Genomic DNA, 26,899 nt, shown 5'->3' with positions numbered 1-26,899 from the left:
ATATTATCTGCACACCCTGAAACCTCTACGTACAGGCTAGATCTGCCCGCCGAACTTAAGCAACGGCGGGTACATCCAGTCTTTCATGCGAGTCTGCTACGGAAGTACGAACCTAGCGACGTACACTTATTCCCTGCACGCGAAACACAGCGGTTCTACGATTTCGGCGTACCAGATGACCAGGAATGGCTGGTAGACGAAATTGTTGGACACCGCTGGGATGGGAATAAGCTAGAACTCATGTTACGGTGGACCATGGGTGAACACACATGGGAAGAGCTAGCAGAATGCGAAGACTTGCGTGCCCTTGACGATTACCTTGCTCTACTCGGCGTAGCGGACACTTCGGCCCTGCCACACCGTGAGGTAAGTGTTACGTCGAAGTCCGAGTTCCGTCGGGAACGAGGCCTAGACGCCGAGTGGTTATGTCCGTGGGAAGTCTCTTGATGCCAACGCGAGTGAGCACGGTGCACTATCGAGTGGGCCGGCGAGCGAACGAGGTGGAAGGCAAGCACGAGATGTATTGGCACTAGGCCAGAGGGACGTAGCTAGACAAGAGGTCGAAAGATGGGGAGCGCTATGCTGCGTCGTCCCTCTTATAAGTACATAGGCCTCGAGGCCGTGGTCCGTGAGGGGTGAGGTAACGGTGCGTATACGGTGAGTCCATACGAGTCAGTACGCCTCATGGCTATGGCGTGTCAGAAGGTGGAGTGTGGTGAGGTTGCCATGAGGTACGTGCATGTCCGGGACGAGGCTGCGCAGCAGCATGAGGCAGCGATAGTAGTGGTAGTACAGTAGCCCCTGAGGGCACGAGGCGTAGTCCATGACGGAGATGACGAGGGGTAAAGGAAAAGGGTTGGCGTACGCATGGTGTCCGTAACATCAGCTCCCTCTCCCGTGAGGGTTGTCCCAACCCTCAGTTACCGAAGATGTCGTCGGCGTCGAGGTCGGGGTCTTCACGAGGACGGTAGCCGATCTGGCGGAGGCGTTCGATCAGATTGACGATTACTTCGTGGACCGTCTCCTCGAGCGACATCTCGGGTTCGCCGTGTAGAGGGATACCCGTCCTTCGGTACTGGCTGTAGTACGTGAGGAAGCGCCGCCAGTGTCCCGCGTCGATCACACGGTCGTCGACGACCTCTTCGCAGTGAGCATTGCACCATTGAGCCACTACGTTGAGGACGTGAAGTTCGAGGCTGAGGCGAATGCCTGGGGCCACGTAGGGGAGGGCTGCGGCGATTCTCAACTCGATGTTCTCGGGTGAATACCGTGCTGGCCAATCAAGCGCGTATACCCCAATGAAGTGGTTGGCGGATAGGTATCCGCGGAGGGCGTAGCGGCTGGTGGCCCCTTCTAGGCGGAAAGGTTGAGCGACCGGGTTGTAGGCTCGTAGGAGTTCCCGGCGGGGGGCGTCGTTCTCGTCCTCGTGGTCGCTGGAGGAGGCTTCTCCTCCTTCCGAGTCTGCGTCGTTGCCCATGTCTTCATCGTCGTCGTACGGAGGTGGGGCCTGGACCGGAATGACAAGTTCGTAGTGAACCTCGTCATCCGCGTAGTAGTGGGCTACTCGTGCATTCGGGGACGGCGTGGGCGGTGTCGGGGTAGGAGGGCGAGGAGGTGGGGTGTGAGATCCGCGAGGTCCGAGGGCGGCGATCATGTCGGATAGGGTCAGGCCTGGCGTAGGGGTGGTGGGTTCCTCGTCGTTGTCCTCCCCCTCTTCTGGGGATCCCCATTCTACGGCCGAGCTTTCCATGCCCATCCATCCTCCAGCAACGGCGCGTGTCCGGTACTCCTCTTCTTCCCACGCGGCCCTGTTGCGTTCGGCCTCGTTGGGAGTAGGTGATGCGTGTCCGTACTGCGTGTAATCCGTGTGCTGTTTGCGGCGAGGGAGAAGATCGGCGAGGGCGCGTCCCACTTGGTAGGTGGCGAGTTGGCGGACCGTGAGTTCAGCTCCTCGGATGAGGAGGTGCATGGTGGCGCATGCAGCTCGTTGCGCGTTTTCTTTAACTTGCGCTGGTCCGGCCGCCCGGTGTACGAACGTGTTGGCCTCTTGGTGAGTCTGGTAGGCTTCGGCGAAGGTCCGGTAGGTCTCGATGGCATAGGTAGCTCCCGGGATGTGTTCGGTACGCACGCGTACTTGGTCGTGGAGGTCGGGATGTGCGATAACCCATCCGATGCGAAGGCCGAAAGGGGCTGGGGTGTTGTTGCGAAGGAAGGTGACTGGGAGGTGTTGATACGAGATGATAGGTCTGTCGGAGACGAACCGGGGGACGGTACGTCCAGTGGTTGAAGTGGACGAGGGAGTGGTAGAGGTTGCCCGTGAACGGGTGGAGCTCTGGTTGCGAGTGCGGTTGCGAGTGCGGGGCATGGTTGTGATGGTGTGAGAGTGAGTCAGATGTAGCGAGTGGGGGATGGGGGTTGGTTCATAGTCGATGCTTCTTCTTATATGCGTGGAGAATGTCTGGCGCGTTGGTCAGGTGGTGTTCTGGTTCCCATGAGTTTTCTGCTGGTTCCCAGCCCTTCCATGCGACAAGATAATAGAGCTTCGGCTTCGATCTGCTTCCCCGCAGTTGGTGCTTGAGAATGGCCTCTACTTCGTGTTCTTCTTGACCTTCTATGAGGTCAGGTGGTGGTCTGGGCAGGTCTGGGCCGTGTTCTTTTGTCGTTCGATACGGCGTGAGCAGCGTGGCATGGAACACGGGGTGTATCTTCCAACTGCGTGGAAGCACAAGTTTGAATGTGACTGGCCCCATGACTTCGGAAATAGGGAACGGGCCGAGTCGCTTTGGCGCCAATTTCCGATAGGGGTATGGAAGCCGGAGATTTGTTGCTTCTAATAGTACTTTGTCGCCCTTCTTGAATGTGATTGGGTGTGCTGGTGACCGTCGTACCATTGCTGCGGCAGCCTGATTGTGCGCGGCGATTGTATTTTCTTGATCGGCCTTGAGCTGTTTTAGCCGTTCCTGGGTGCTGGGATGTTTGAGGTTGCTGCGGACTGTCCCTACTATATTTGGCTGGTATCCATAGAGTAGTTCGAACGGGGATTTCCCCGTTACTGAATGGGTGCGTTGATTGTGTGCGAATTCGAATTCTTTGAGGCGGTCAGCCCAGTGGTCTGGGTCATTCGCAGCGTAGATTCGTAGTGCTAAGTCAAGTTCTTGATTGACTCGTTCAGTTTGTCCGTCCGTTTGTGGGTGATAAGCCGTGCTCATCGTGGTTTCAATTCCCATGGCCTTGTGTAATTCTTTGAATGCTTCTGCTGCGAACTGTGGACCTCGGTCTGATATGATTTTGTTGGGGAGTCCGAAACGGCTGAAGACTTGTTCCCATAGGAGTTTGGACGCTCCCACTGCCGTAATAGTTTTTGTGCATGGTGCAAAGATCGCCATTTTGGTGACATCATGGTCCACGATTACTTGTACTGCATCAAAGCCCTTTGAGGGTGGGAGATCGGTGATGTAGTCGGTGGTGATTACTCCGAATGGTCGTGTATTGCCGCTATGTGCGATGGGGATCAGGCCAGGTTTCGTTGGGTGTGTATTAACCTTGAGTGTCTGGCATTTGGAGCATCCTCGGACGTATTGTGTGATGAAGTTCCGCATTCCGTTCCATATATACTCTCTTCGGACTAGGTCGAACGTCTTCTGAATGCCTGGATGGCCCATTACTGCTGGCTCGTGGTATAGTTTGACTATGTCCCGGTACAGTTCTTCATCTGGAGGGACGTATACTCTATCCTTGAAGAGTAAGAGTCCGTCTTCCTCCGTCCAATCTTCGGGGTTTCCCCATGTTGGTCGTCGACCCTTTGAGTCCTTGGTTGTGAGGAAGTGTACTAGGTCCGTGTCTTGTGCCTTGTTATTGCGGATTCGTCGTTGTAGCTCGACATTGATTGTATTGATGGTGAAATTTTGTTCTGGTAGCATGACGATATCCTTGTTATCATCCTCCCCCTGTTCATGGTCTGTTCTCCTGGACAGAGCGTCCGCTTGTGCTATCGTCTTGCCAGGGTGGTGCTTCAGCGTGAAATGGAACTCGTTGAGGTAGCTGTGCCATCGTGCTTGTCGTGTGTTCAATCTTTGAGCTGCTCTGAAGTACGTCAAATTTTGATGGTCCGTGATGACGTCTATTGGGTGTGGTGATCCTTGAAGTAGGTGTCTCCATTCCTTGAATGCTCGCACGATGGGCAGTAGTTCCCGATCATATATTTGATAGTTCCGTTCTGCTTCTGTGAACGACTTGGAAAGATAGGCGCAGGGGTGCCACAGTCCGTCTGGTCCTTGTTGTCGGAGTACCGCTCCGGTTGCGACTTTCGACGCATCACATTCCACTTGAAACGGTCTGTGTGGATCTGGCATTTGTAGGATAGGTCCGTTGGTGAATCGATTCTTGAGTTCTTGGAACACTGTTTCGCATTCCTCATTCCATACAAACGGTGTGTCTTTCCTTGTAAGCGCTGTGAGGGGTTTAGCCACCTTCGAGTAGTCCTTGATGAATCGTCGATAGAAATTGCCGAAACCTAGGAATGCTTGTACTTCCTTGAGTTTCTTGGGTGTTTTCCATTCCAGTACTGCCTTGACTTTAATTGGGTCCATAAGAATTTGGTTTGGTCTTATGATAGACCCTACGAATTCGACTTCGGTGACATCAAATTCGCATTTTTCCCCTTTGACAAACAAGTCCAATTCTTCAAGTCGTTTGAGGACTCTTAGCGTTCGTTCGTGATGTTCCTTGATATGGCGGGAGAAAATGAGAATGTCGTCCATGTAGATTACGATCCACCCTTCGCAGATCATGTCTTCGAACGAGTAGTTCATCATGCTTTGGAAGGTTGCCGGGGCGTTGCATAGGCCAAAGAACATGACTGTCGGTTCGAATAGGCCGAGAGGAGTGATGAAGGCAGCCTTCCACTGATCTCCTTCTTTGATGCGTACGTTGTTGTACCCAGCCTGTATGTCCAATTTAGTAAAGAAGTTTGCTCCCTTGAGTTTGTCCATGAGATCGCTGATGAGGGGTAATGGGTACGCATTCCGTATAGTGCCTTCATTGAGTGCTCGATAGTCTTGGACGGGTCGTAGTGTACCATCTTTTTTGGTTACGAAGAAGAACGGTGATGCGATGGGTGATTTGGATCTCTTGATGTATCCCTTCTCTAGGTTTTCGTGTATGAACTTCTCTAGTTCACCTTGTTCTGTGAGTGTCAGAGGGTAGATCTTGTTCCATGTACGGCTCTTGTTGAAATCAAAATCTGGTTTGAGATCAATCGCGTGGTCCCATGGTCGTGTTGGGGGAAACGTGCTGCCGCTTTCTTTTCGAACAGTTGTCGGTAGTCTTTCACGAAGTCTGGTAGGATTTCGTCTAGGGTTTTCTCTGCTTTTGCCTTTCCTGCTTCGATCGCGATTTCTGCTGATTTAGTAACTTTCTGGATTTGGGCGGTCTCGTATAGTCGTTGGATGATTTTGGATGGGTAGTGTGTGAGTCCCTCATCGTCTTCATCTATCTCCAGGTAGGCCAGTAATCTGTCCTGTACTTCGCCTGGAGTGGATAACCCCACAGTCTTCCTTCTGGAGCTGGCCGACTTCGTCGTAGTTTGTCAATCTGCTGCTGTTTCTTGATATGCGTAGCGTCGATGGTTATTCGTCCTGATTCCCAATCGATCGCTGGGTTGTATTTTCTTATCCATGGCATGCCAAAAATGACGTCGTCTCGTCCGATGTTGGCGACATACCAATTTGTTGGTAGCAGTTTGTTCTGGAGTCGAAAATGTCCCTCTACTCGATGGGTGATGTTTCCTGTACTGTTGATGGAGTCGTCCGCGTTTCTGAATCGTATGGGGACGGGGAGTTGGACGGTTGGGAGATTGTAATTGTCCACCAGTCTTTGATTGACTATGACTGCGTCTGCTCCCGAATCGAGGAGTCCTTTGATTTCGACGGCGATTTTTCCCACTTCCATGTGACCAGAGAGCAAGAGCGCGTGCCTGCGTCGCTCTGTATTCGATACTAGCGTTACATGAAAGCTGGGGGTACTAGGCAAGTCCGGCGTCGACTCGTCTTGCCTGTTCAAAAATCCTGTTCGTCGTCGAATCGTGCTGCGTTTACTTGGACATCTCCGTCACTCTCCCCTTCCTCGGCCTCGTCTTCTATAGTGACTTCTCTGATCTTCTGTTGAGGTTTTCCCTTCTTTTTGTTAGGGCAGAACCTGGCGAGGTGTTTTCCCTTCTTGCAGAAGAAACAGAGTCCCTTATTCATCAACTCCTTCTGTTCTTCGGCTGAGAGTGCGTTGACGTTTATCTCGTCCGTTCGTGTGGCCTTGACAACTCTGGTTTTGTTTCGGGGTTGTCGGTCGAGTGCCTTGTCCAGCTCCTTCTTGAGCTTCCAGTTGCGATCTGAATCTACTGCTCTTCCCATCCATCCTTCGAGATCGGGTGGCGCTGGGAGTAGACCCATAATCTTATCTCGGATGACCGGTGGCAGTGCTTGTTGGTACCAGCCGAGCTGTGCTTGTGGGTCCGTGATACCCGATTTGCGTATGAGATGGATGAATTCTCTGTTGAGATCGTTGATGGAGTCGAATTGTTTCTTGCCGAGCATTCGTAGTTGATTGGCTGCGGCGAAGGCTTCATTGATAGGGGCAAAGGTAATCTGGAGCTTGTTGAGGAAGTTGTCCCAGATTCCGTAGCCTTGCCTTCGTCCTGCCGCGTTTCTAACCCATGCGTTTCGTAGGATAGATGTCTTCCAGACTCCTGCTGTTCCTCCTTCCATGTAGGAGAGAGCGGTGGTGATCATTGTTTGATCGTCTGGGAAGTCGATAGGGCGGGCGTCGAACATGAGGAGGAGTGATTCGACGAAAGTATCGAGTTTGTCGCGTGTGCCGTCGAATACTTCTGGTACTTTGACTTTGCCCTTGCCTCTTGGTATTCCGAATGATCCTCCTGGGGGGCCTCCTCCTTGGTATCCGTCTCCTCCCCCTCCTCCTGGAGGGTCATTTCCTCCACCGGGGGGTCCTTGTGGTCTTCTTCTGTCTGGATCCCGTCGTCCCCAGTTGTCATCGTCCGATGGTTCGTCATCTGGGTCTCCCCTTCGGTGACGCTGGTATCCTCTCCCTCTCGGATCGTGTCTTTCTGGTATAGGGTCGAGAATGACTGCTTGAGGGTGGAGTGTGATGGTGGCGAGGCTTGCTGCCGATTCTCCTGCATCCGTTGGTCTCCCAATTGCGTAGCTTGGGACTGCTTGTCGACGGATTCCTGAGAGATGTTGGAAGTGAAAGTCGGCTTGATCCCTTTCTTCTTCCATCTTGGCGAGCTTCTCTTTCATCTTGCGTATCTGCTCTTCCATGTCTTCACGCTTTCTTTCAAGCTGTTGTTCTATGGGTTTATTGGTGTCTATCTCGTCCTCCGGTGTGGTGAATCCCGAGGTTCTCGGAGAGCGAGTGGGGGATGTCGTGATATTGATCCTGGGTCTGGTATCGTTTCCGTTGGTTCTGTCATGGTTTGAGTGGCCATGTACGCTTCTTCTGGGATCGGTTGTGCGTGGGTTGAGAAGTTGCTCTCGGGTTCTCCGGCTGGAGCCTTTTCTCGAGCTTGTGTACTCGGTCCTGGTTCGGTGGTTGGTTCGGACAAATCTGGTAGCAGGGTGATTGCTACTGATAGTGGTGAACTCCTTGGTGTGTTTTGATTACTGGATGTTATTCGTCTGGTAGCTCCTACCCTTCCTGGTTGTGGGGCTTTGAAAATTGGTTTTTGTTGACCAAATATTTTCGTAATCGCCCTTTCCTGTGCTTCGATACAGGCCTTGTACTTGTCGTCTGTTCCTGCTGGAGGCGTTTGCGCGTTCCAGTATCTGGCTGGGCACCTTGCTGATGTGCAACTGCTCCACGTTCTGTTATTGTGATGTACGTCTCTCCCGGTGTCGGTATTGAATGCGTGAATTCTGTTCTTGCAAGCCGTGTCTGGTTCAGTCATGGAAGTAGTCTTGGATAACTCCCAACGCGGTCCGGAACTCTTGAAGCTCCTGTAGTCTTCCGAGGTATTCCGGGTGAACGAGGTTGTTGGGGAGGTCGAAGACAAAGTTTTCAAGGTCCTTGATGTCGTACTCGAGCCTTTCTGTTAGGACATGAATGGGAGCAGCTGGGTTCAGGGGAAGCTGGATGTGGTCTGGCGCGTCCTGCGGTGCTTCTGGAACTTGCGGGAGTACGTTGATGATGTTCTCGAGATCGCGCAGGTGACCACCGAAGTCCAGGAAATCCTCTTCGTTGAATCTTGCGAGTAGGAGTGGGTGGTCTGCGAGAATCTCAAAGTTCTGCACCCCTTGTTGTACCGCTCGAGAGAAGGTGTGGAGGTATGTGTCCGAGCTTCCGCTGTTTGATGTGGCGACGAGTGTTTCTTCGTGTTCCTCGTTAATAGGTAGGGTGTGGCCGCTGCCTTCCTGTCCTGGTCCTTGCAGTTGTGCTGCGTGTCTTTCCTCTGGGGTTGGTGTGAGGATAATGGGGAGTGGGTGTACTCGAGGGGTGTCCTGTCGAGCCTGGGTGTTCTGTGTGGAGTCCGTGGTGCCTGTTCTTCTATTGCGTTCTGCTATCGAGCAGTTCGCAACCTTCTGTCCTGGTAGATGGGTCCTCTGCACTTGAATAAGTGGAGGGTTCAATCTTTCGACCTAATGTTACGTCGAAGTCCGAGTTCCGTCAGGAACGAGGCCTAGACGCCGAGTGGTTATGTCCGTGAGAGATCTCTTGATGCCGACGCGAGTGAGCACAGTGCACTATCGAGTGGACTGGCGAGCGAGCGAGGTAGAAGGCAAGCAGGAGAGTAGATTGGCACTAGGCCAGAGAGGACGTAGCTATACAGGAGGTCGAAAGATGGGGAGCGCTATGCTGCGTCGTCCCTCTTATAAGTACAAAGGCCTTGAGGCCACGGTGCGCGAGAGGCGAGGTAATCATGCATGTACAATGAGTCCATACGAGTCAATACGAATCATGGTAACGGCGTGTGATAGGGTGTGGTACCGCGAGGTTGCCATGAGGCGCGTGCATGTCCGAGGCGAGGCTCCGCAGCAGCATGAGGCGGGGGATAGGGGTGGTGTTACAGTGGCCCCTGAGGGCGTGAGGCATAGTCCGTGACGGAGATGACGAGGGGAAAGGAAAAAGGGTAGGCGTACGCATGGTGTCCATAACAACATCAAGTCTCTTCGAAGAGTGAGTTGTTCACTATCATTTCTGCCTCAATTCTCATTCGTTCACAGCTGGTTGAAGTGGCAAGATCTGTTGTTCCAGAGACAGAATCGTTACGTGGTGCTTGTCCTTGACAACTTTACTGGGCACTATGTGAGGTACATGCCAAAGAACATCAAGATCAAATTCTTCAAGCCCAACATAACATCACATATCCAATCTCTCAATGGTGGCATCATCTGCTGCTTCAAAGCGCATTACAGGCACAAACACTGCCTACTTGCCGTCAAGCTCGACATAGCTGGCTCCGACAACATCTTCAAGGTCAACCAACTCCAGATCATGATGCTTGCAAAGGAAGCATGGAATGATGTCAAGGCAGAGACGATCTCCACATGCTGGAAGCACATGAAGATTGAAGCTGAGTATGTTTTCTTGGTTGTTGTAGTTCTGTGCTGCCATGCTGACAACAAGTCGCCTAGTGATACGCCGATAACTCCTCCAGCTGACATTACTGCTCCCACTACAACCTCCCCGACATCTTCTCGAAAGGCGTGGGCTGCTATTGCAGACTATGCTGGATCCGAAACTGTCTTGTTTCCTTCGGTCGAAAAGACTCTTCAGATGATACTTGGCAAGTCATACACATTCGACAACTGGTGCCATGTGTTCCATGTGATCGATTGCACTGAGGGGGACCCCTTCATCACACTACAAGCTGTGGCTAAGCTGGAGGCAGAGTGTTTCGCTGTGTCGACACTGCCTCATACAGAAGGTGATGCGCAAGCTTCCACTTCAAAGTCCGCGAAGATGTCTGGAACAAGTCCGCACATGCATCGCAGCTGCGTGAACACACCCGAGTTAGTGCACGCAGAAGCCAGTCTTATGGCTGCGGTAACGCAGCTTCATAATCGCCACTGTATCTGGAACATGCCCACTGTTGACGATCTCGTCGACTCACTCGCAGAACTCTCCATTGGAGAGGCCTCCAAGTTTGCCTTTCCAGGTGGCGACAATGAGATCATCAAGGAGGCTTGTCGTGCTGTTAGATCATCTGGGCCAGATTCCCAGACCGTGATAGAAGTCGATAGTGCCTCAGACCCCAAAGACGACAAACCCCCTCGTCCACCTGTTTCTGCTCAGGAAGCCTTCGAGCTTGTGGGGCGACTTGAGGACATTTGTATAGATATCCCCCTTCCCAATGTGCCCTGCCTGATGGCTCTCCAGCAACAACTTCAACGCCTTCGCAGCAGCCTCCGTCAGGAGATGTCGAAGTCTATGCATCAATCATTGTTGCAGTCGTTCTAGGGAGAGCCTAGTCATACAGTTTAATTGTCTATACACTCGCCTTATATACTTACATGATCCAGCACCAATAATGACCTGTATCTACTGTCATGGAACGGACTCTGGATGTGCCCTATGTATTATTTTTCGCCATTTCTCTGCCTTTTCTCTGCCTGTTACTATATTGGAAGGTTGTTCCCGCGCTTAAGCGCCCGTATCGCGGACTCACATAGCACTTGCACTTCGTGTCCTAGCCCTCATCTCGACCTCTTGGTCTTTGTGGGCTAGGTGAGTATCTCAATTGCCTGTATGTACGTAGAGCTATGTTGACTTGGTCTTTGTGGGCTAGACATCCCTCGTGTGACTCTAGCTTGTGTCTGCTTTGCACCTAGTGCCGGCGACACCTCTGCACCACTACATTGAGGTCATCCACCCTCTATCTACACCCATCCACCCTTCCCTCTCCTCTGATTGGCGTTCGCGGCCCGCTCCTGTGTCATCTACTTGTGCATACATTCTCATAATGCATACCAAAATAGTGTGACCGATGGTATGTGTTATGAGAATTTTATCTGTAGTTGCGAGAGGTGAAAAATAGTGGTCAAATAGTATGACTAGGTGTTCATAGTATGCTAGCATGAATAGCTAAGTTGATAGTGCTAGTGTTAGTTAGCCTAGAGCTAATTAGCCTGTTAAGGTTTTCCTGATGTGAGTGGTGCTGATCAGAGGTGTTCTGAACAGCTTGGTGAGGCTACATTCATACCCTACTACCTCTGAGCTGAGATCGGTGTTGATCGGAGGTGCTCTGAACAGCTTGGTGAGGCTACATTCATGCCCTACTACCTCTGAGCTATGACTGATGTTGATCAGAGTTGCTCCGAACAGTGACGCAGGAGCAGGCGGCGAACGCCAATTGGAGGAGAGGGAGGGGTGAATGGATGTAGATAGAGGTTGGGTGACCTCAATATAGTGGTGCAGAGGTGTTGCCAGCACTAGGCGCAAAGCAGACGCAAGCTAGAGTCACACGAGAGATGTCTAGCCCACAAAGACCAAGTCAACATAGCTCTACATACATACAGGCAATTGAGATACTCACCTAGGACACAAAGTGCAAGTGCTAAGTGAGTCCGCGATACGGGCGCTTAAGCGCGGGAACAACCTTCCAATATAGTAAAAGGCAGAGAAAAGGCGAGGCAAAGGCGAAAAATAATACATAGGGCACATCTAGAGTCCGTTCCACAACAGTAAGGCTGCACAGCAGCATGAGGCGGAAATGGGGTGGTGGTACAGTAGCCTCTGGGGGCACGAGGCATAGTCCATGATGGATATGAAGAGAACAAAGGAAAATGATAGGCCTACGTGGGGTGTCCGTAACATAATGCCCGCGCTCAAGGATCTCTCTTGCACCTTGTCCTCTCTGCTCCTCAGTCAAACTTCCATCCAACTGAGGTATGTCTTCCTACTTATATTCTACATCACTGTACTTACAGCTACTTCAGCTCTCGCTGATCACTGTGTGCTATTAGGTACAGTGCTTATACAGTCAAACTTCCATCCGACTGAGCTCTCACTGATCACTGTGTGCTATTAATGAAAAGTAAGTAAGAGTAAGTAAGAGTCCATCTAATGAAGTTGTAAACAATATTCTAACAAAACTGACACTCCTTGAGTCTTGCACAGCCCCAGTGTTATACTCATACCCACATTTGTATGTATCAATTGCACCAGTTCATTTTTTATTCCTCTGTTTGCTAGGTACATGGGTTGCAAGAGCATGACTAGGCAGCTGATGTAAGTGATCAAAGAGTTGAGTCTTGGTCTCGAATCTGTTCTGACACACATTACACACCTGCCAACATCATTGAGCAAAGCCATTCATCAAGAATACAGGTACTCACAGCAACAATGCTGGCAGCCTTCTTGGCGGCTTCTCGAGCCCGACGCTTCTCCCTCTTAGATGCTGCTTGTGCAGCAGCAATCTCGGTAGCTCCATTTGGAGTCTGTTCCCGTTCAAAAGGATCCTCCACTGCTGGCTCAGAACTTCCTCGATTCCGCCTCCGTGCCCGTCGTGCCGTTCGAGAAGAGAGTTCTGGTGAGGCCGTCTGCGCCCATTTGTCATCATGAACCCGATTCGCGGATGTCGCTGTCTCTTCGTCTAAACCTTGGGGTGGTTCCGAGGGAGCATCGTGCGCCGTCTCGGAGACGGCCCCTCCGTGGTCGATGTCGCTCTCGAGCTCAGGGGAAGGCGACGGCCCCTCTTCAGCTGCATCGCGCGCACCATCGGGAACCGCCTCCGCCTCCGCCTCCAGCTCGAGTTCGTCGTTCTCGAGCTCCATCTCCCGCTTCAACGCCTCGACGGCCTTGATGTGCTTCTTGCTCCGCTCGTGGCTGTCCCACGCCGCCTCGGTGCGGAAGCTCTTCCCGCACGCGACGCACTCCCACTCCTCGTCGTCCTCGCCCTCGCCGGCGGCCCAGTCGAGGTCCGCGTCGCGGTCGCGCGAGGGCGCCTTTTGCCACTCCTGCTCGACGAAGACCGGGGCGGGACCGGATGACGTCGAGGGCGTCGGCTTGGACGACGGCGTGCGCGCGCCCTGCGGCGTGGACGGGGCGGACGCCTGGCGCGAAATGTGGGCTTTGTATCGCGGATCCCTCTTGCGGATGAACGTGGCAAGGGACTGGGGCGCCGGTCAGGATCCGCAGGGGCGCATTGAAGAACGACAGACGCACCCGAACAGTCTCGTTGTACTCTTTTCGCGCTTCGTCCCTCGCCTTCTTGTTGTCACGTTCCATCAGACTACGAGAGATCAGCGGCGTTGCAGAGAACGATGAACCGAACTCACCGTCGGACCCTTCGATCAGGAGCCTCAGCGATGTTCCACTGGTCCACCCACTCGAACTCCTTGCTGGTGACGAAGTTCATCCAAGACGCATAGAAGGACCGCGCGCATTGATCCTTCACCTCTTTAGACGGAGGGAGCCAGGGTGTGTTCGATTCGCCGAAGGAGGGGAATAATGTGTCGGAAAGTTGCTTCTCGTCGTGGGCGAGGCGGTCGAAGAGATGGCGATACAGGGTGTAGAAGCTCTGGTGGGACAGGATGAGACGACGATGAGTCCAAACGTTGCGAGGAAACTCACGCCAGGACCATCGTCGAATCCGTCATAAACGGCGGTGTCGAAGAACTGGGCCAGATGTCGGACGCTGAGACCTCGATCCCTCGAACGCGGGGGAGGGGCACCCTTCTTGATCTCCTCGAAGACGTCGGCGGCATCGGGCTCGGGCACAAGAGAAGCGCGATGGCTGTCGTACCACGCCCGTTCCTAGGCCGCATGGGTTTGATGGTGTGCGGGCAGAAGAACAGGACATACCTGCTCATCGCTCAAGACCTGGCGAACCACCGAGATCGTTACCGGAGAATCGAGGGGTCGGAGGTCATGTCACGAACCTCGTACGCTTGCTGGATCGCGGCAAAACGTGTTGTGGCGGCTTCGATGTCGCCCACATTCTTGTCTGGATGGTGGATGAGGGCGAGTTTCCTGAAGGAGCGCTGGTGCGCAATGAGGACGGGGAGGCATATGCACGATTGCGCACGCTCAGAACTGACCTTGATTTCATCTGCCGTCGCGGATTCGTCAACTTCCAGCAGGGCATAGTAGTCTGGAGGGCCAGCAGGGGCATCTTCGTTTGCTCCGCGAGCAGTCGACTCGCGGGCACCCATCGAAGGCGGACGAAGACGGCGAGATGAGGTAGGACAGAGATCGGCAACGCAAAGGCGGAGGGTGGTAGAGGCGAGTGGAGAAGAGCAACACCGAGCTCAGTGAGGACGACGACCGAGGACGATCGAGTCTAGCGGCAGCCTCGGGTCCGGGCTCCGGGGGGCGCGTCGCGTCGGGCGCGTGACGTCGGCGTCGCGTAGCGTCGCGTCCGCCGCCAGCCTTTGCCACCAGCCTCTGCCACCTCTGCCACTGCCAGCCTCTGCCTCTCCCGCCTGCCCTCCGCTCTCTGCCAGCCTCTCTCCCACAATGACGTCCCTCTTCGGCTCCTCCCCAAAGCCCGCCTCGTTCTCCCCGTCGCCCGAAGGTGAGCTCTTTCCCCTTGTGCCCCGGCCGTCTCTCACCACCGTTCCACAGAGACCGCGGCGCGAGTGGAGATGCTCAAGACCCAGATTCGCAACGAAATGGCGATGCGCAATGCGTCAGAGCTTATGGGTGTACGTCCCCTACCGCGACGCCTACTTCATGTTCCCCAACCTGCCACACCCAGAAACTCACCGAGAAGTGCGACACCAAGTGCGTCACAAAGCCAGGATCCTCTCTCTCCGGTTCAGAACAAGTATGTCCTCTCTTCCACCCAAACTGGTCACGTATCCAGACTCCTTCGTCCTCAGAAATGCATATCCCAATGTATGGAGCGCTATCTAGAAGCATGTGAGCATATTCTTTTCCCCATTCTGCGTCCACTCAGTCCATTCTTCCCATCCCAGTCGACATTGTCAGCAAAGCATACGTTGCCAAGATCAGAGAGGAGAAGTCTTCATTCTGAGGAATCGCTTTCTACCCATTGACCAGTGCTGCATCCTCCCTCCAACCTCAGCGACTACCCTACTCATCTTGTCAATATTCAACACGTCCACTACACCCTCTGAACGTCATGTCCTCCTCGCCATTCTGTATCCCCACTGTGACAATGCGAGCAGATACACGTCTCAGATCATCAATAGACGGGGAAGTTTGTGTCTACATCCCGTGTCCACGCCTGCAGCCCGCCGATCAAGTCCTTGACGGCCCCAGTCCGCCCCGCTTCTCTCAGAGCGTCCGTGGCTAATTGCGAATCATTCCCCAACCTACAAACCACATACACCGTCTTGTCCGGTGTGCTCAAACATGTCTCATGAATCGACGGGTTTGCGAGGAGCTCTTTGATGGGAATATCTGTGCCACGGTTAAGACGCACAGCAGTATGCACGAACGTCGACGATGCTTACTGAGCGAGCCAGGCAGATGACATATACCGAACTCAGTTCGGGGACGAACGTCCAGCACGACTATCGCCTGCTCCGGGTCGTCGAGCGAGGCCCGGAGCTCCTGCATGTCTTAGGTCAGTCTTTGCAGGACACCTTCCTGACGCCGTCCATACGCACCTTCGGTGTGACACGGTCTCCATCTCGGCCAGCGATGAGTCCCCTTGACACCCAATCCGGCCTCGCGCCACCGCAAAAGGCGACGTAGTCCGTGTCTTCGATCTTCCCGACTCGTTCAGAGTCGGAACCGCAGGCCGCGCACGTCAGCCTCTGGTTCCGCAGCTTTACGGTGCGGAACGGCGACGTCGACAGCGCGTTGAACATCAGCAGCGTCGGCTTGCCCTCTGTGGCACATCAGCACAACCGCACCCCAGACCCCAGACCCTCAGCTATAGACGCACCGTGCAAACCGGTGAGGAGCTTGATCGTCTCGAGAGCCTGCAGGTTTCCGATCACGCCCGTGACGGCCCCGAGCACCCCCAGCTCCTCGCACGAGCCGACCATGTCTGGCGCGGGCGGGCTGGGGAACAAGCACCGGAAGCACGGCCCTCTCGGCGGCGAGCCCTCGACTCCGCCGTCGTCCTTCAGAGGGAGGTTGTATATGGCGAGCTGGCCTTCAAACCTCTGCGCCGCGCCGCTGACTAGTGGCCTCCCCAACCGGACGGCGGTGTCGGACAGCAGGTACCGCGTGGGCAGGTTGTCGGTGCAATCCAGGATGACGTCGTAAGGGGCCAAGAGCTCGAGAGCGTTCGCCTGGGTGAGGGCGTCGACGACGGGGTTGATCTTGACGGTGCTGTTGATCCTATAGTTTGCTCAATAGTATGCGTCGGCGGGTGCGTACATTCCGACGTACTGTCTGACCGCCTCGGCCGCCGAGACTGCCTTGGACACTCCGATCCGCGCCTTATTATGCAGCACCTGACGCTGGAGGTTCGAGAGCTCGACCGAGTCGTGGTCAATCACGCCAATGGTTCCTGTATGTGCATACGTTGATCAGTCCTACATCATAAACGAGGGGGTTGGTCGTACCTACACCGGCAGCGGCAAGATATTGGAGGGCAGGACAGCCCAATCCGCCTGCTCCTACGACGGCAACAGAGGCATTATGTAGCCGAAGTTGTCCTGATCCCGACGGATTGCTTCAGATATAGGTGAATTGCAGAAATCAGCGAGCGCACCTGGAAGACCGAAGCCATCGAGGATCATCTGCCGTCCATATCGCCGGTAGTCTTCAAGTGGGAGCTCAGGAATGGGCTCTACGGACGCTGCCGTGCTGGTCATGTCGACTGTTGGGTAATTTCCTCAGTCTTCCGATGGGAGATCGTCGGAGCCTGGAGAGGAGGGGCATGGCGGAGCGATGGAAAGAGAGCCCGCGCCTGCCCGCCGGACCCTCGCGCCGTGCCCTCGCACCCGGGTCCCGCGCCCCTCCCGCGGTCTTGCCAGCGCCCGCCATGTTCTCCGCTCTCTCCACCGCGCACCACGACCACTCTCCAGCACCGTCCACCCAAACATCCGCCAGAACCGCTGTCTCCCAGCTCAAGGCCCGCCATTGACCACCCTTTCTCCTCTCCACACGCCCCAAACCGCCATCCTCCGCCATGGCTAGTGCAAGTGCGGCCCCGCCCATCGCGCCCGGGACTATCACTGGCACACCCGCCGCAGGGGCTCCCATCGTCGCGCGACGGCGGCTCCCGGCCAACGCAAGCGGGTCCGTCGTCGCCACCGCAGACAGTGGCGCGCCCACCATGTATCCCGGTGCGCACCCGTTCAGCCCCCACCACCTCCCCGCCGTGCTCACGTCCGCGCCGGGTGCCAGGCAAACTGGCACCGAAGCTGCCGTGGCCCGACATCGGGTACCTCGCCCGGTGGTCCGTCTCGTCGTTCAAGTTCGGGTTCGGGGCGGAGTGCCTGACGGACGACGACCCGGACACGTTCTGGCAGTGAGTTTCCGGTGTGCCTCCCGGGTCGGACGTCGTGCGCTGACCGCGTGCGCGTCCGCGCGTAGTTCCGACGGACCGCAGCCTCACTTCGTGACCATCGAGTTCCCGCGCAAGGTCGCGGTCCAGGTGAGCGCGTCGGCACCGTCTCAGCGTTGGAGAACGGCACCTGAGCAGGTCGGTGTGGCCGGGGCAGAAAATATCCATGTACCTCAGCTTCGCCTTGGACGACTCGTACACCCCCGCCACGCTCGCGGTCAGGGCGGGGACCGGGCCCATCGACATGCAAGACATCAGGTTCTTGACCATCGAGAAGCCGGACGGATGGGTCACGTTCGACGTGTGCATAGAGCCGAATGACGACGGAGAGGGATTGTGAGTCCCGCGTTCCGCGACGCGAGGCTGCTGGCTGACTCCCGAGCAGCAAAGCCGTCGACGCGTATGTCATCCAGGTCGTCATCCTCGCGAACCACATGCACGGGAAAGACACGCATGTACGAGGACTCAAGATTCTGGGACCACTGGAGTGCGTGTCCTCCTTTCCGTGCGAGAAAGATCGCGCATATACTGACCGCGCATTGCGTTAGACGCAAACTGCGGGCCCATGAAGAGCTTTTCCCGTTCACGAATCCGGAGTTCAAGATGTTTGAGTGCATTCGATGAAGGGGCTTTGCAGAGTGAATGGAACAGTGTACTTGTAGCCGTTCGTCGAATTGCACGGAGGCCTGTAGTAATAGCAGTGGACTTGACTGCATCTAATTGAGGAGGCTCTCCGGACTGCAAGACGCGCCGGCTTGGCCTTGCGAGACCATCACGTGAACTGAAGCAGCAATCGCGTCTGCGTGGCCGCCGGCGACGCAACAGGACCGCGTTGTCCTTGCTTCTCTGCTTCCGTCCCTTCCTCATTCTGCACAATGGCGACTGCGGAGCCAGAGGCCGGGCCATCCACGAGCCACGAGTTGCGGATCACATCCCACGGCAAAATAACGCAGTGGGTGGCGTTCGCGCTGGAGCACTTCAAGGTGCGAGGTGGTGCTTTGGGTGGAGTTTGCATTACAGACAGGAAATCTAGGCACACGAAGACAGACCACTAGTGCTACATACACTGCCCATACAAAGAGATAGGGAGCCGCAACAAATGGCGGAGGGAGACGTGCAGGGGGAAACGGAGGGAGGGAAGAAAGAGAAGACGGAGCGCCTACACCCCGCGATGGCAACGATACCGCGACTGGTCTCGGTGACGGAGATCATCAAGAGAGAATACCTGAAGACTTTGGATGTCAAACAGGCCGAGGGCGGCGTGTTTTCCGGACTGCACCAGTACAACGAGATCGGAAGCTTGGAGGACGCGGGGCTGGACGAGCGGGCGGGGGACGAGGAGCAGGAACGGATGGCGTCGCTGGCGCGGGCGTTGCAGGGCCGGAACCAGTACGTGTGCAGTCCGCGGGGTGTTTGGACGAGAATGATCGAAAGCGCGGGACAGCCTGAAGATGAAGAAAACGGCGTTCATGCGCGTGACGCTGAGCCGGACGGAGTTGCCGGGGCTGGTGTTGCGCGGGGCAACGTGAGTGCGCTGTGCAGGGCGCGGGCGACGCTGACCTGTGGGACAGACACCAGCCGCCGGGGACGCGGAAGCTGAGCAGGTCGACGCGGGCACGGCTGAGGAAGAGGGCGGCGGCGGTGGGGACGAAGGACGAGTAATAGACCGTATTAGCCAGATCTAAACCATTTCTTATCGGCCTTGTTTGCGCGGAGCAAACAGTGCGAGCTGTGCGCGTCCGACTCCGCCCCGCCCGCCACCGCTGCCGCCTGTTCCTCTTCTCCTCCTCCTCCCTCCTCTCCCCGTCTCCCACCCGCTCCTGCTCGCGACACGCCCCCACCCCGCACCAGCGCCGTCTGCGGACTCCCGCCTCCCGCTGCCCCACCCGCGTGCCCATCCTGCTCCAAAACGGTCGGACGCCTGGCCTCCCATGCCTCGACGCACGGCTACGCCCGCCACCCCCGCGCCCGCCCCGCCCCTGCCCCCCGCCCCCCGCGATCTCGCTCTCATCGCCCAGTCCGACCCCGAATGCGCCGCCAACATACACGTCCTCCGCCGGCACTGGAAGTGGGCCAACTTTTCCCAGTTCTTCTACACCTTCGCCCCCCTCCTCGCCATGCCCGATGTGTTCCTCGTCGTGAGTCTCCCCATCCGTGTCGCAAGAGCGCGTCGCACGCGTCGTTTTGTGTCGCCACCGCTCCCCGCGCCCAACAACACGTATTGACGCGCTCCCCCCTCCCCCAGGACGTGGAGGAAGACCTCGCCCGCGGCACGAACCTCTACCTGCCCCGCATCATGCACCGTCTGCTCTACGTCCTCTCCCAGGACCGCAAGCTCAGGTCCGTCCCGCCCCCTCCTGCCCGCTTACTCACCCATCTCATCCCCCGTGCAGCATCGACAACTGGCAGACCTCCCTCCGCCGACAGTACCTCCGCCGCGCTCCCGCAGCCAACCCTATCGGCCCCGAGCCCAAGCTTCCGTCGCGCGGGTCGTCCCCCGCGTCCTCTGAAGACGAGAACCAGGGTGACAACGAGGACCCCGCCACCAGCGAACCGCCTAGCAACCAGCCCCAGGAGCTGGGCGATGAGGTCGACGGTGCCGTTGCAGAACGGGGTGACCCAGCGGAGGGCACTTCGGCTCCTGCCTCGGGTGAATCGTCGCTCGATCCCAAGGTAGAGCCCAAGGACGAAGACGACCCCATGACCAACGGCACAGAAGTCCCAGCTGCCAAAGCTGATGAGGAGGACGGGGAAGAGGAGAGCAAGGATTGGCTCGACCTACCGATGCTCGAGAAGCTGGACTCGATGCACCTCCTCACCGAGTGGCAGTTCCAGAATCCGTACAAGGTCAGGCAGCTCATGAAGGATGACGACGACATAGCCGACTGGGTACGTCTCCACTTTGCCTGTTCCCCTCGCATCCCACCAACCCCTCGTCCCGCTTTCGCAGCGCATAGAACCGATCGGTTATGACGCAAAGGCCAACGCTTACTGGTTGATTGGACGTATGTTCTCTTCCGGTGTCTGTGCTCGTAGCACATACTCACCGCAGGACCCATCCATAGCGGATCGGTTATGGATCCAACGCGTCCCGCCCAAACCTCCCCGCAACCGCAACCTAAAGAGAAAGAGGCCTTCAGCTCCCAAGAAAGCGAAGACCCCCGAGCTTGAGGACGAGGACGAGGACGAGGACGAGCCCGTCGCCCCTTCCAAACGGACCCGCACCCAATCCCGCGCCTCGCGCTCCCATCCCCAGCCCCAGTCCACATCCACCGGCCGCCGCCGCGCCGCGCGCCGCTCGACGCGCCCCTCCGCCCCATCCAACGACGAGGACGAGAACGACGACGGGAACTCGACCTCCTCCCCGCGCAAGAGCACGCGCGCCGCGAAGGTGCGGGCGAACAAGAAGCTCGACCTCCAGGCGAAGGAGCTCGCCGAGTTCCAGCGCCAGGCCGCCGTGCTCGCCCGCTCGAGCCCGCGCAAGCCGTCGGGGAGCCCCGCGAAGCGCGCGGTGGGCACGCGCGCGAGCGCCCGCCTCCGCCACGCGGGCGGCGGTGCGGACGAGGGCGCGGACGAGGAGTGGCAGCAGGTCCCGGACGAGTGGCTCGAGGAGGCGGCGCCGGTGCAGCGGCGGACCCGCGCGCGCACGCGGTCGTCGGTCGGTCGGCCGCGGCCCCTGCGACCGGAGTCGGAAGAGGAGGAGGGGGAAGAAGAGGAGGAAGGGTCCGAGACTGGTGCGGACAAGGCCGAGGGTGACGTGGAGGGAACGGAGCAGGCTGGGGACGCTGGGGAGGCCGCCGAGGATGCGGGGCTCTTGCACAAGGCTGGTCTCGAGAGCGGTAGCGTCAGCGATCTCACAGACTTGTCCGGCGAGGAGGAAGAGGAGGAAGAACCTGAGAAGCCCGCGAGGGCCTCCCGACGACGGAACACCCGCACCCGCGCGAGCGGGCGCAGGAAGTCCGCCCGCCAGACCCGCCGGACCCGCGCGCACGCGCAGACGCAGTCGAAGACCGCGTCCAAGAAGGGCAAGGCCGCAGCGTCTCCCCCGCCGGCGTCCGACGCCGACCCGGAGGAGGACCCGGAGGAGCAGGACGCGGGGGAGCCGCCTGTGCCCCCGGTGCCTGAGGACTTTGTCGAGTGGGAGGCCGTGAGTTTTGATTTTGATTTCGGGCTTAGGCTCGTCGCGGGCGCGAGCTGCGTGCTGATCGTTTGCCCACGCCCCCGCGCGCACCAGATCGCCGTCACGCTCGCGGAGTGGGAGGCGGTCGCGGAGCCGTTCGCGAGGGCGACGCACTACCTCGAGAAGGCGCTCTACAAGATGCTGACGCAGAACATCATGCCCGCCGTCATCGAGGACCTCCAGGTCGGTCTTGCGCGTCTCGCCCTTAGTGTTTCGCGCTGACGTCGTGTGGTTCGCCGACAGGAGGCGGAGAAGAAGAAGCGGATGGAGGAGGCTATCTCCTCCCGGAAACGCTCGTCGCGGATCGCCCACAAGGAAAACGAGAAGGAAGAGGCGCGGATCGCAGCGAGGAAGAAAGCCGAGGAGGAAGATAAACTGTCGCGGTCGCGCCGCATGGAGGCTCGACAGAAGAAGGAAGACAACGAGCGAGTCAAACAGGACCGCGCCCGTCAACAGCGGGCCAAGGAGCGGGAGGATCGGGAGGAAAGGGCGCGGAAGAAGGCTGAGCGTACCGAACGTGCTGCGCGGTGAGTGCAGTGCTGCACCCCATTCTGCCAAAGACTGACGCATTTGCCGTCCAGTGACGAAGACGCAACGACCCGCTCGACCGCTACTCCGTCGGTTACGGGGACTCATCCCTCCAGTTCTCTACAGCCGAGTCGAGTGGTCACTCCGAACGGCGTACGCACCCCCGACTGGATGCTGGACTGCGAAATCTGTCACAAACACGGTCTCAATATGGTACGTCGTTCCACTTGGAGTATCATATTCAGTCGCTAAATCGCCTTCTCCAGGATGACGGTCAAGCGATGGTCTCTTGTGGATCTTGCAACCGTTGGCAGCACATCAAGTGCCACGATGCATTTGACCACCGGAACCACCGACCACGGCGAGACTGGGACAAGCAGCAGTTCTTCTGCATCCGCTGTCGACAGAAGTACCAGAACGGCAGCGCGTACAGCAGTCAAAGTCGGACAGGTTACGCGCCGAATCAGCAGCCGTACTGGTCCCAAACCCCGCGTCCGGTCCAGAAGGCACCGTCAATGGATGGCTACCCGGCGGGCTCGGACCTCCGTTACTCGCACAGGTCTCCGATGGAGAATGGGCATGGGTACGCTCAGCAGCAGTACATGAGTGGCTCCAGCAGCGCACCCTACGCTAGGTCTGCGTATCCCTCCAACACCGGTCTTTCGTCGATGAACCAGTACCACGCGGAGCAGAATGGACTGGGGTACCGCTCGGTCCCGCACCACCCGCAGTGGACCAACGGGAGCAGCAATGGCTTCGCCGCTACACCAACTCCTCCTCTCGTCGGTCGGACGTCGTCGGGGCTTATCGCCGCGCAGTACCCGAACGGATACAGCAGTGGTCAATCAACACCATCTTATCCCGTACGTGTCGAAATGGATGTGTCCTTGGCGTGTCACTGACCGCTTGTTCTGCAGAGCCGTTCCTCGTCGTCCATGATGTACGGAGGGGAATCTGCGGCCGGGCTGTCGAGCGCTCGCTGGCCGGCGTCGACCCAGAACGGCTATCCGGCGTCGGCCCAGGGATCGGTGCACGACGCCGCACAGTCACTGGCGATGATGCAGGACGCCGGCGGACACCGCTACAACGGTGCGAGCTGGTCCCACCAGCCTTCGTACGGACACGGACAGCTCCCCGCGCCGACCCACCACTCGCCCGCCTATGTGTCGCCACCGCCACCGCCGGTGGGCGTAGACCCGCTGACGGGACAGCCGTTCGCGCGTGTAGAGCACGCGCCGACGCCGTCGACGAACGGCGGCTCGTTCGGCTTCCCTTCGTGATACCCTGTGGAGAGGCGGACGTGGACGGCGGGGGGACGGACGAGACCTTGGATGTACATAGCCTTGTTTTAATGGCTGTCCAGTACGGGCAGCGGATGGATGTGTAGACCTAGTTCCAACTCATCATGAAAGCGTGCAGAGTGTGCATGGCGGTGCCGGACCGCGCGCGCCGCCCGAGCAGTCCCAGTGGGACGTGCGCGTCCTTGTCCCGCCACTCTCCCTCGTCCCGCCCCCATCCTCACCATGAGCCAGTCCGACGCCGCACCAGCCACCGACGTTGCCCCCACCCCAGGTCCCTCGGCCGCGCCCGCCGACTCGTCCTTCAGGTACTTCCGCTCCCCGACGTCTGCCCAGCAGCCCCGCCGTATGTCCGTTCTCTCCCGCCTCCCCTCCCTCGCCCGCCTCTCACCCTCTCGTGTTCCAGCCAACCTGGACGACAAGTACTTTGAGCCGACCGTCGCCGACGTCCGCGCCCAACAGACGTCGCTCTCCGCCCGCCGCGACGCGCTCCAGAACGCGCCCCTGCGCACGTCCGCGATGCGCAAGGCGGACGACGACAAGCGCAGAGCCCGCTGGCCCAACGTGCGCCGCTTCCACCCGCTCGCACACTCTCCGCTGACGCGCTGACGACCCCCGCGCCGTGCACGCGCAGACAACGATCCGGATCAAGTTCACGGATGGGACGGCGCTCGAGCGGACGTTCCCCTCGACGGACAAGATCCGCGCCGTGTACGCGTTCGTGCGGGGCTCGCTCCGGGAGGACGCCCGGCCGCACAAGTTCGTGCTCTGTGAGTGAGCCCGTCCGCCCGTCTTCCTCCGTGCGCCAGCCCGCCGACCACGCCGATCGTGGGGGGGAGCAGACCAGCCGCCGAAGGACGAGCTCAAGGTGTCGGACCCGAAGGTGCGCGACCTGTCGCTGAGCGAGCTCGGGCTCGCCCCGTCCTCGGTGCTCCTCATCAAGTTCGTGGACGAGGAGTTCAACCGTGCGTGCTGCCTGCTCCCGTGGGGTCCGAATGTGCCCGCTCACGCTCGCGCAGACCCCGGCGTGTCCCCGCCACTGGATCCATCGGTCCTGGCCGCCATCGAGGACTATCCGACCCCGCCGTCCTTCGATTCGACGCCCCCCTCGTCCAGCGACGGCAAGACGCTCGGTGGCAGCAAGGGCGGCAGCAAGATGCCCGGCCTCGGCGCCCTCATGAAGGACGGCGAGGTCAAGGTGCCCAAGTGGATGAAGCTCGGGCCCAGTGAGTCCCCCCCGCTGGTCATTCTCGCGCTCGCCTCTCACCGACGTCGCCCCAGAGAAGTGACGATGTGCTCCCGATGCGCGGTTGATAGACACAGCTACATGTACAACACTCTCTTTCCTATCGATGCTGCACACCCCCTCGCCCTCACTTCCTCTCCAGCACGTTCTCCCACAAGAACCGCGCCGCAGCCGCGACCATCGCCGGCGAGCACGCGTGCCCCACCCCGTCCTCGACGACGACCTCCTTCACGCCGCCCGGGCCGACGTCGAGCGCGTCCACGAACGGGCGGGACGCCGCCCAGGGCACGAGCGTGTCCGCCCCGCCGCACAGCACGAGCACCTTCTTGCCCCGGAACGGGTTCGCCGCGTCCGCCGCGGTGTGCGGCGCCGCGGCGGGGTCGTGCGCCGCGACGTACTCGAGCAGGCTCTTGGGGAAGTACGGCGGCGCGATCGGCACCTTGGACTGCTCCGCGCGCGGCGTGATGAGCGCGAGGTAGTCGGGGCAGCCTGCGCGCGGTCAGCCCGTGTGTGGCATACGCTCTGGTGGGGGGAGAGGGGGCGCACCGATGATGGGGATCCCGAGCTTCACGCGGGGCTCTGCGGGGCGCAGCATGCAGTAGAACTGCGATCAGGATGTGCGCACTGAGCAAGAAGCCGCCGCCCGCGACGCACCGTTCTTGAGCGTGATCCAGGTCGAGTGCCCGCCGAGGCTGATCCCGCCCACGAGCCAGTCCGAGACGACGCGCTCCGCGCCCGGGAAGAGGTACAGAATGCATTCTCATTATGCATGACCTCATCACGCATAAATTCTCTTTGTGCATGGGAGGGGCCTGTGACCGAGCGTGTCCCCTGCCAAATATGCATGGAATCTAGAAGCGCATAATGCATAGGCCTGTCTATGAATAATGCATAATATGATGGTCGGTTTCAGTGTCGGCGACGTCATTTGTAACACCAGAATGGGCCTCGGATGCGTACCAACACTGAGCGAGAGTTTCACAATAGACATAACTGATATTTTCCATGCAACAAGCCTCGTTACAGTCGTTCTGGGGGGCTTCGGCAGGGCCCAGTCCCTCGCGGTAGTCTATATTATACGCATTATAGCCATTACGTTACTTAGCGCTAATATTCCTCAATAGACGCCTACTCTATTCGTGCATATGCGCCCATAATGCATACTGATATTGCGTGACGGACCGTATGCGTTATGAGAATGCATTCTGTACGCGGGCAGGAAGTCGATCAGGAAGCTCACGTCCTGCGCCGTCCCCGCTGCGCCCCGCGCCGCCGCACGTCAGCTTCAGCCTCGTCTCGTATCGCATCGCATCGGGCTGCGCACGCACTCTGGATCGCGTACATGTCGATTCTGCCCGCCCCCGCCGGAGCAAGTCATGAACGAGTCAGCCCCGGTGCGCGCCCGCAGAGCACCCTTGCAAGTCTCAAGTGCAGTACTCACGCGTGCCGGTCGTTCCGCCCGCCCACCAGGCCGTCGTCCCACGCCCGGTTCGCGGCCCCGTCGACGACGCGCGCGCCGTGGTTCCTGTGGTCCTATCCACCCCACCCCGCCCGTTCCGCGTTCAGTTCCCGACTCCGCGTGCGCGAACAGAGGACTCAAGACGCACGAACGTGACGACCCAGAGGTCCTTCCCGGCGTGCTCCGCGCCGCGCGCGTGCACCTCGTCGAGGACGGCCTTCGCGACGAGCTCGACGTGGTCCGCGCGGCTCGTGCGCCCGTGGAGGAGGAAGAGGATCGCGACGGGCTTCGGCGGGGTGCCGTCGGCGGCGGGCTTGAGCGAGAAGATGTTCACCGGGAGGCCGGCGACGGTCAGTGTCTGCTTGTCCATTGGGGGCTGTGGACGGTCGGTAGACGGCAGAGGGAGGAAGGGGGGTGGGGAAGCTGAGTCAGTGCGAGCGGTCTGCCCAGCACGTGCAGACACAAGTACCGGGTTGAGAAGGAGGTGGCCGATCCACTTTTTTTTTTGTCGTCTTCGTTTAACGCCCTCGAGGGCAGAGCCCTATGGTAGGCGTACCGTACAAAAGCTAAATCTACGCGATCAGGCTGAGTTCTCGACTCGGGGGAGAGCAGGCGTCAACTACACAAGTGGCCGATCCACTTGAGAGTGTCGTACGCGGTGCGGAGCGAGTAGCCCAAGAGCATCGCGGAGCAGAGAGGACGGGGCCCTTGCCCGGGGACAGCCAGCTTATCAAGCGGACAATGCCGC

At 58.2% G+C, this 26,899-nt stretch overlaps 8 protein-coding genes across 8 annotated transcripts; 5 read left to right on the top strand and 3 right to left on the bottom strand.

Annotated features, from left to right (window-relative positions):
* Nucleotides 1–12,287: 12,287 nt before the first annotated feature.
* On the bottom strand, nt 12,288–14,162 carry BXZ73DRAFT_46337 (DnaJ-domain-containing protein; the record flags this gene model as incomplete). The annotated part of the gene is made up of 7 exons (XM_048019676.1): nt 12,288–13,121; nt 13,174–13,240; nt 13,287–13,528; nt 13,582–13,764; nt 13,813–13,830; nt 13,890–13,991; nt 14,049–14,162. 7 exons carry the CDS (start codon nt 14,160–14,162, stop codon nt 12,288–12,290), a joined length of 1,560 nt encoding a protein of 519 aa, XP_047878391.1.
* Nucleotides 14,163–14,466: 304 nt separating this feature from the next.
* BXZ73DRAFT_101052 (Tim10/DDP family zinc finger-domain-containing protein) lies at nt 14,467–14,986 on the top strand (the record flags this gene model as incomplete). The annotated part of the gene is made up of 5 exons (XM_048014777.1): nt 14,467–14,524; nt 14,575–14,654; nt 14,708–14,776; nt 14,832–14,871; nt 14,928–14,986. The coding sequence occupies 5 exons, from the start codon at nt 14,467–14,469 to the stop codon at nt 14,984–14,986; spliced, it is 306 nt and encodes a 101-aa protein (XP_047878390.1).
* A 171-nt stretch (nt 14,987–15,157) lies between these two features.
* BXZ73DRAFT_46213 (uncharacterized protein) lies at nt 15,158–16,745 on the bottom strand (the record flags this gene model as incomplete). The annotated part of the gene is made up of 7 exons (XM_048019656.1): nt 15,158–15,375; nt 15,429–15,528; nt 15,585–15,808; nt 15,866–16,266; nt 16,318–16,438; nt 16,494–16,586; nt 16,643–16,745. 7 exons carry the CDS (start codon nt 16,743–16,745, stop codon nt 15,158–15,160), a joined length of 1,260 nt encoding a protein of 419 aa, XP_047878389.1.
* Nucleotides 16,746–17,062: 317 nt separating this feature from the next.
* On the top strand, nt 17,063–18,064 carry BXZ73DRAFT_101050 (APC10-domain-containing protein; the record flags this gene model as incomplete). Its single annotated transcript, XM_048014776.1, has 6 exons — nt 17,063–17,219; nt 17,281–17,404; nt 17,470–17,530; nt 17,598–17,776; nt 17,826–17,927; nt 17,989–18,064. 6 exons carry the CDS (start codon nt 17,063–17,065, stop codon nt 18,062–18,064), a joined length of 699 nt encoding a protein of 232 aa, XP_047878388.1.
* Nucleotides 18,065–18,315: 251 nt separating this feature from the next.
* BXZ73DRAFT_46171 (uncharacterized protein) lies at nt 18,316–19,102 on the top strand (the record flags this gene model as incomplete). The annotated part of the gene is made up of 4 exons (XM_048019644.1): nt 18,316–18,423; nt 18,474–18,829; nt 18,885–18,965; nt 19,012–19,102. 4 exons carry the CDS (start codon nt 18,316–18,318, stop codon nt 19,100–19,102), a joined length of 636 nt encoding a protein of 211 aa, XP_047878387.1.
* Nucleotides 19,103–19,371: 269 nt separating this feature from the next.
* BXZ73DRAFT_46246 (uncharacterized protein) lies at nt 19,372–23,428 on the top strand (the record flags this gene model as incomplete). The annotated part of the gene is made up of 10 exons (XM_048019660.1): nt 19,372–19,578; nt 19,686–19,780; nt 19,834–20,329; nt 20,391–20,445; nt 20,506–21,587; nt 21,675–21,803; nt 21,864–22,147; nt 22,202–22,361; nt 22,415–23,029; nt 23,066–23,428. 10 exons carry the CDS (start codon nt 19,372–19,374, stop codon nt 23,426–23,428), a joined length of 3,486 nt encoding a protein of 1,161 aa, XP_047878386.1.
* Nucleotides 23,429–23,689: 261 nt separating this feature from the next.
* On the top strand, nt 23,690–24,677 carry BXZ73DRAFT_3856 (uncharacterized protein; the record flags this gene model as incomplete). The annotated part of the gene is made up of 5 exons (XM_048018220.1): nt 23,690–23,792; nt 23,853–24,010; nt 24,081–24,216; nt 24,286–24,411; nt 24,466–24,677. Coding segments are annotated over 5 exons (735 nt in total), but the record flags the coding sequence as incomplete, so codon positions are not given.
* A 142-nt stretch (nt 24,678–24,819) lies between these two features.
* Nucleotides 24,820–26,521, bottom strand: BXZ73DRAFT_46291 (Alpha/Beta hydrolase protein; the record flags this gene model as incomplete). Its single annotated transcript, XM_048019665.1, has 7 exons — nt 24,820–25,181; nt 25,239–25,271; nt 25,347–25,451; nt 25,875–25,949; nt 26,021–26,043; nt 26,134–26,225; nt 26,300–26,521. The coding sequence occupies 7 exons, from the start codon at nt 26,519–26,521 to the stop codon at nt 24,820–24,822; spliced, it is 912 nt and encodes a 303-aa protein (XP_047878384.1).
* Between the last annotated feature and the right edge of the window lie 378 nt (nt 26,522–26,899).

Source organism: Epithele typhae (genome assembly GCF_022376455.1).
Source record: "Epithele typhae strain CBS 203.58 chromosome Unknown BXZ73scaffold_21, whole genome shotgun sequence".
Classification (NCBI taxonomy): domain Eukaryota; kingdom Fungi; phylum Basidiomycota; class Agaricomycetes; order Polyporales; family Epitheliaceae; genus Epithele; species Epithele typhae.
This window is presented reverse-complemented; position numbering and strand designations above follow the sequence as displayed.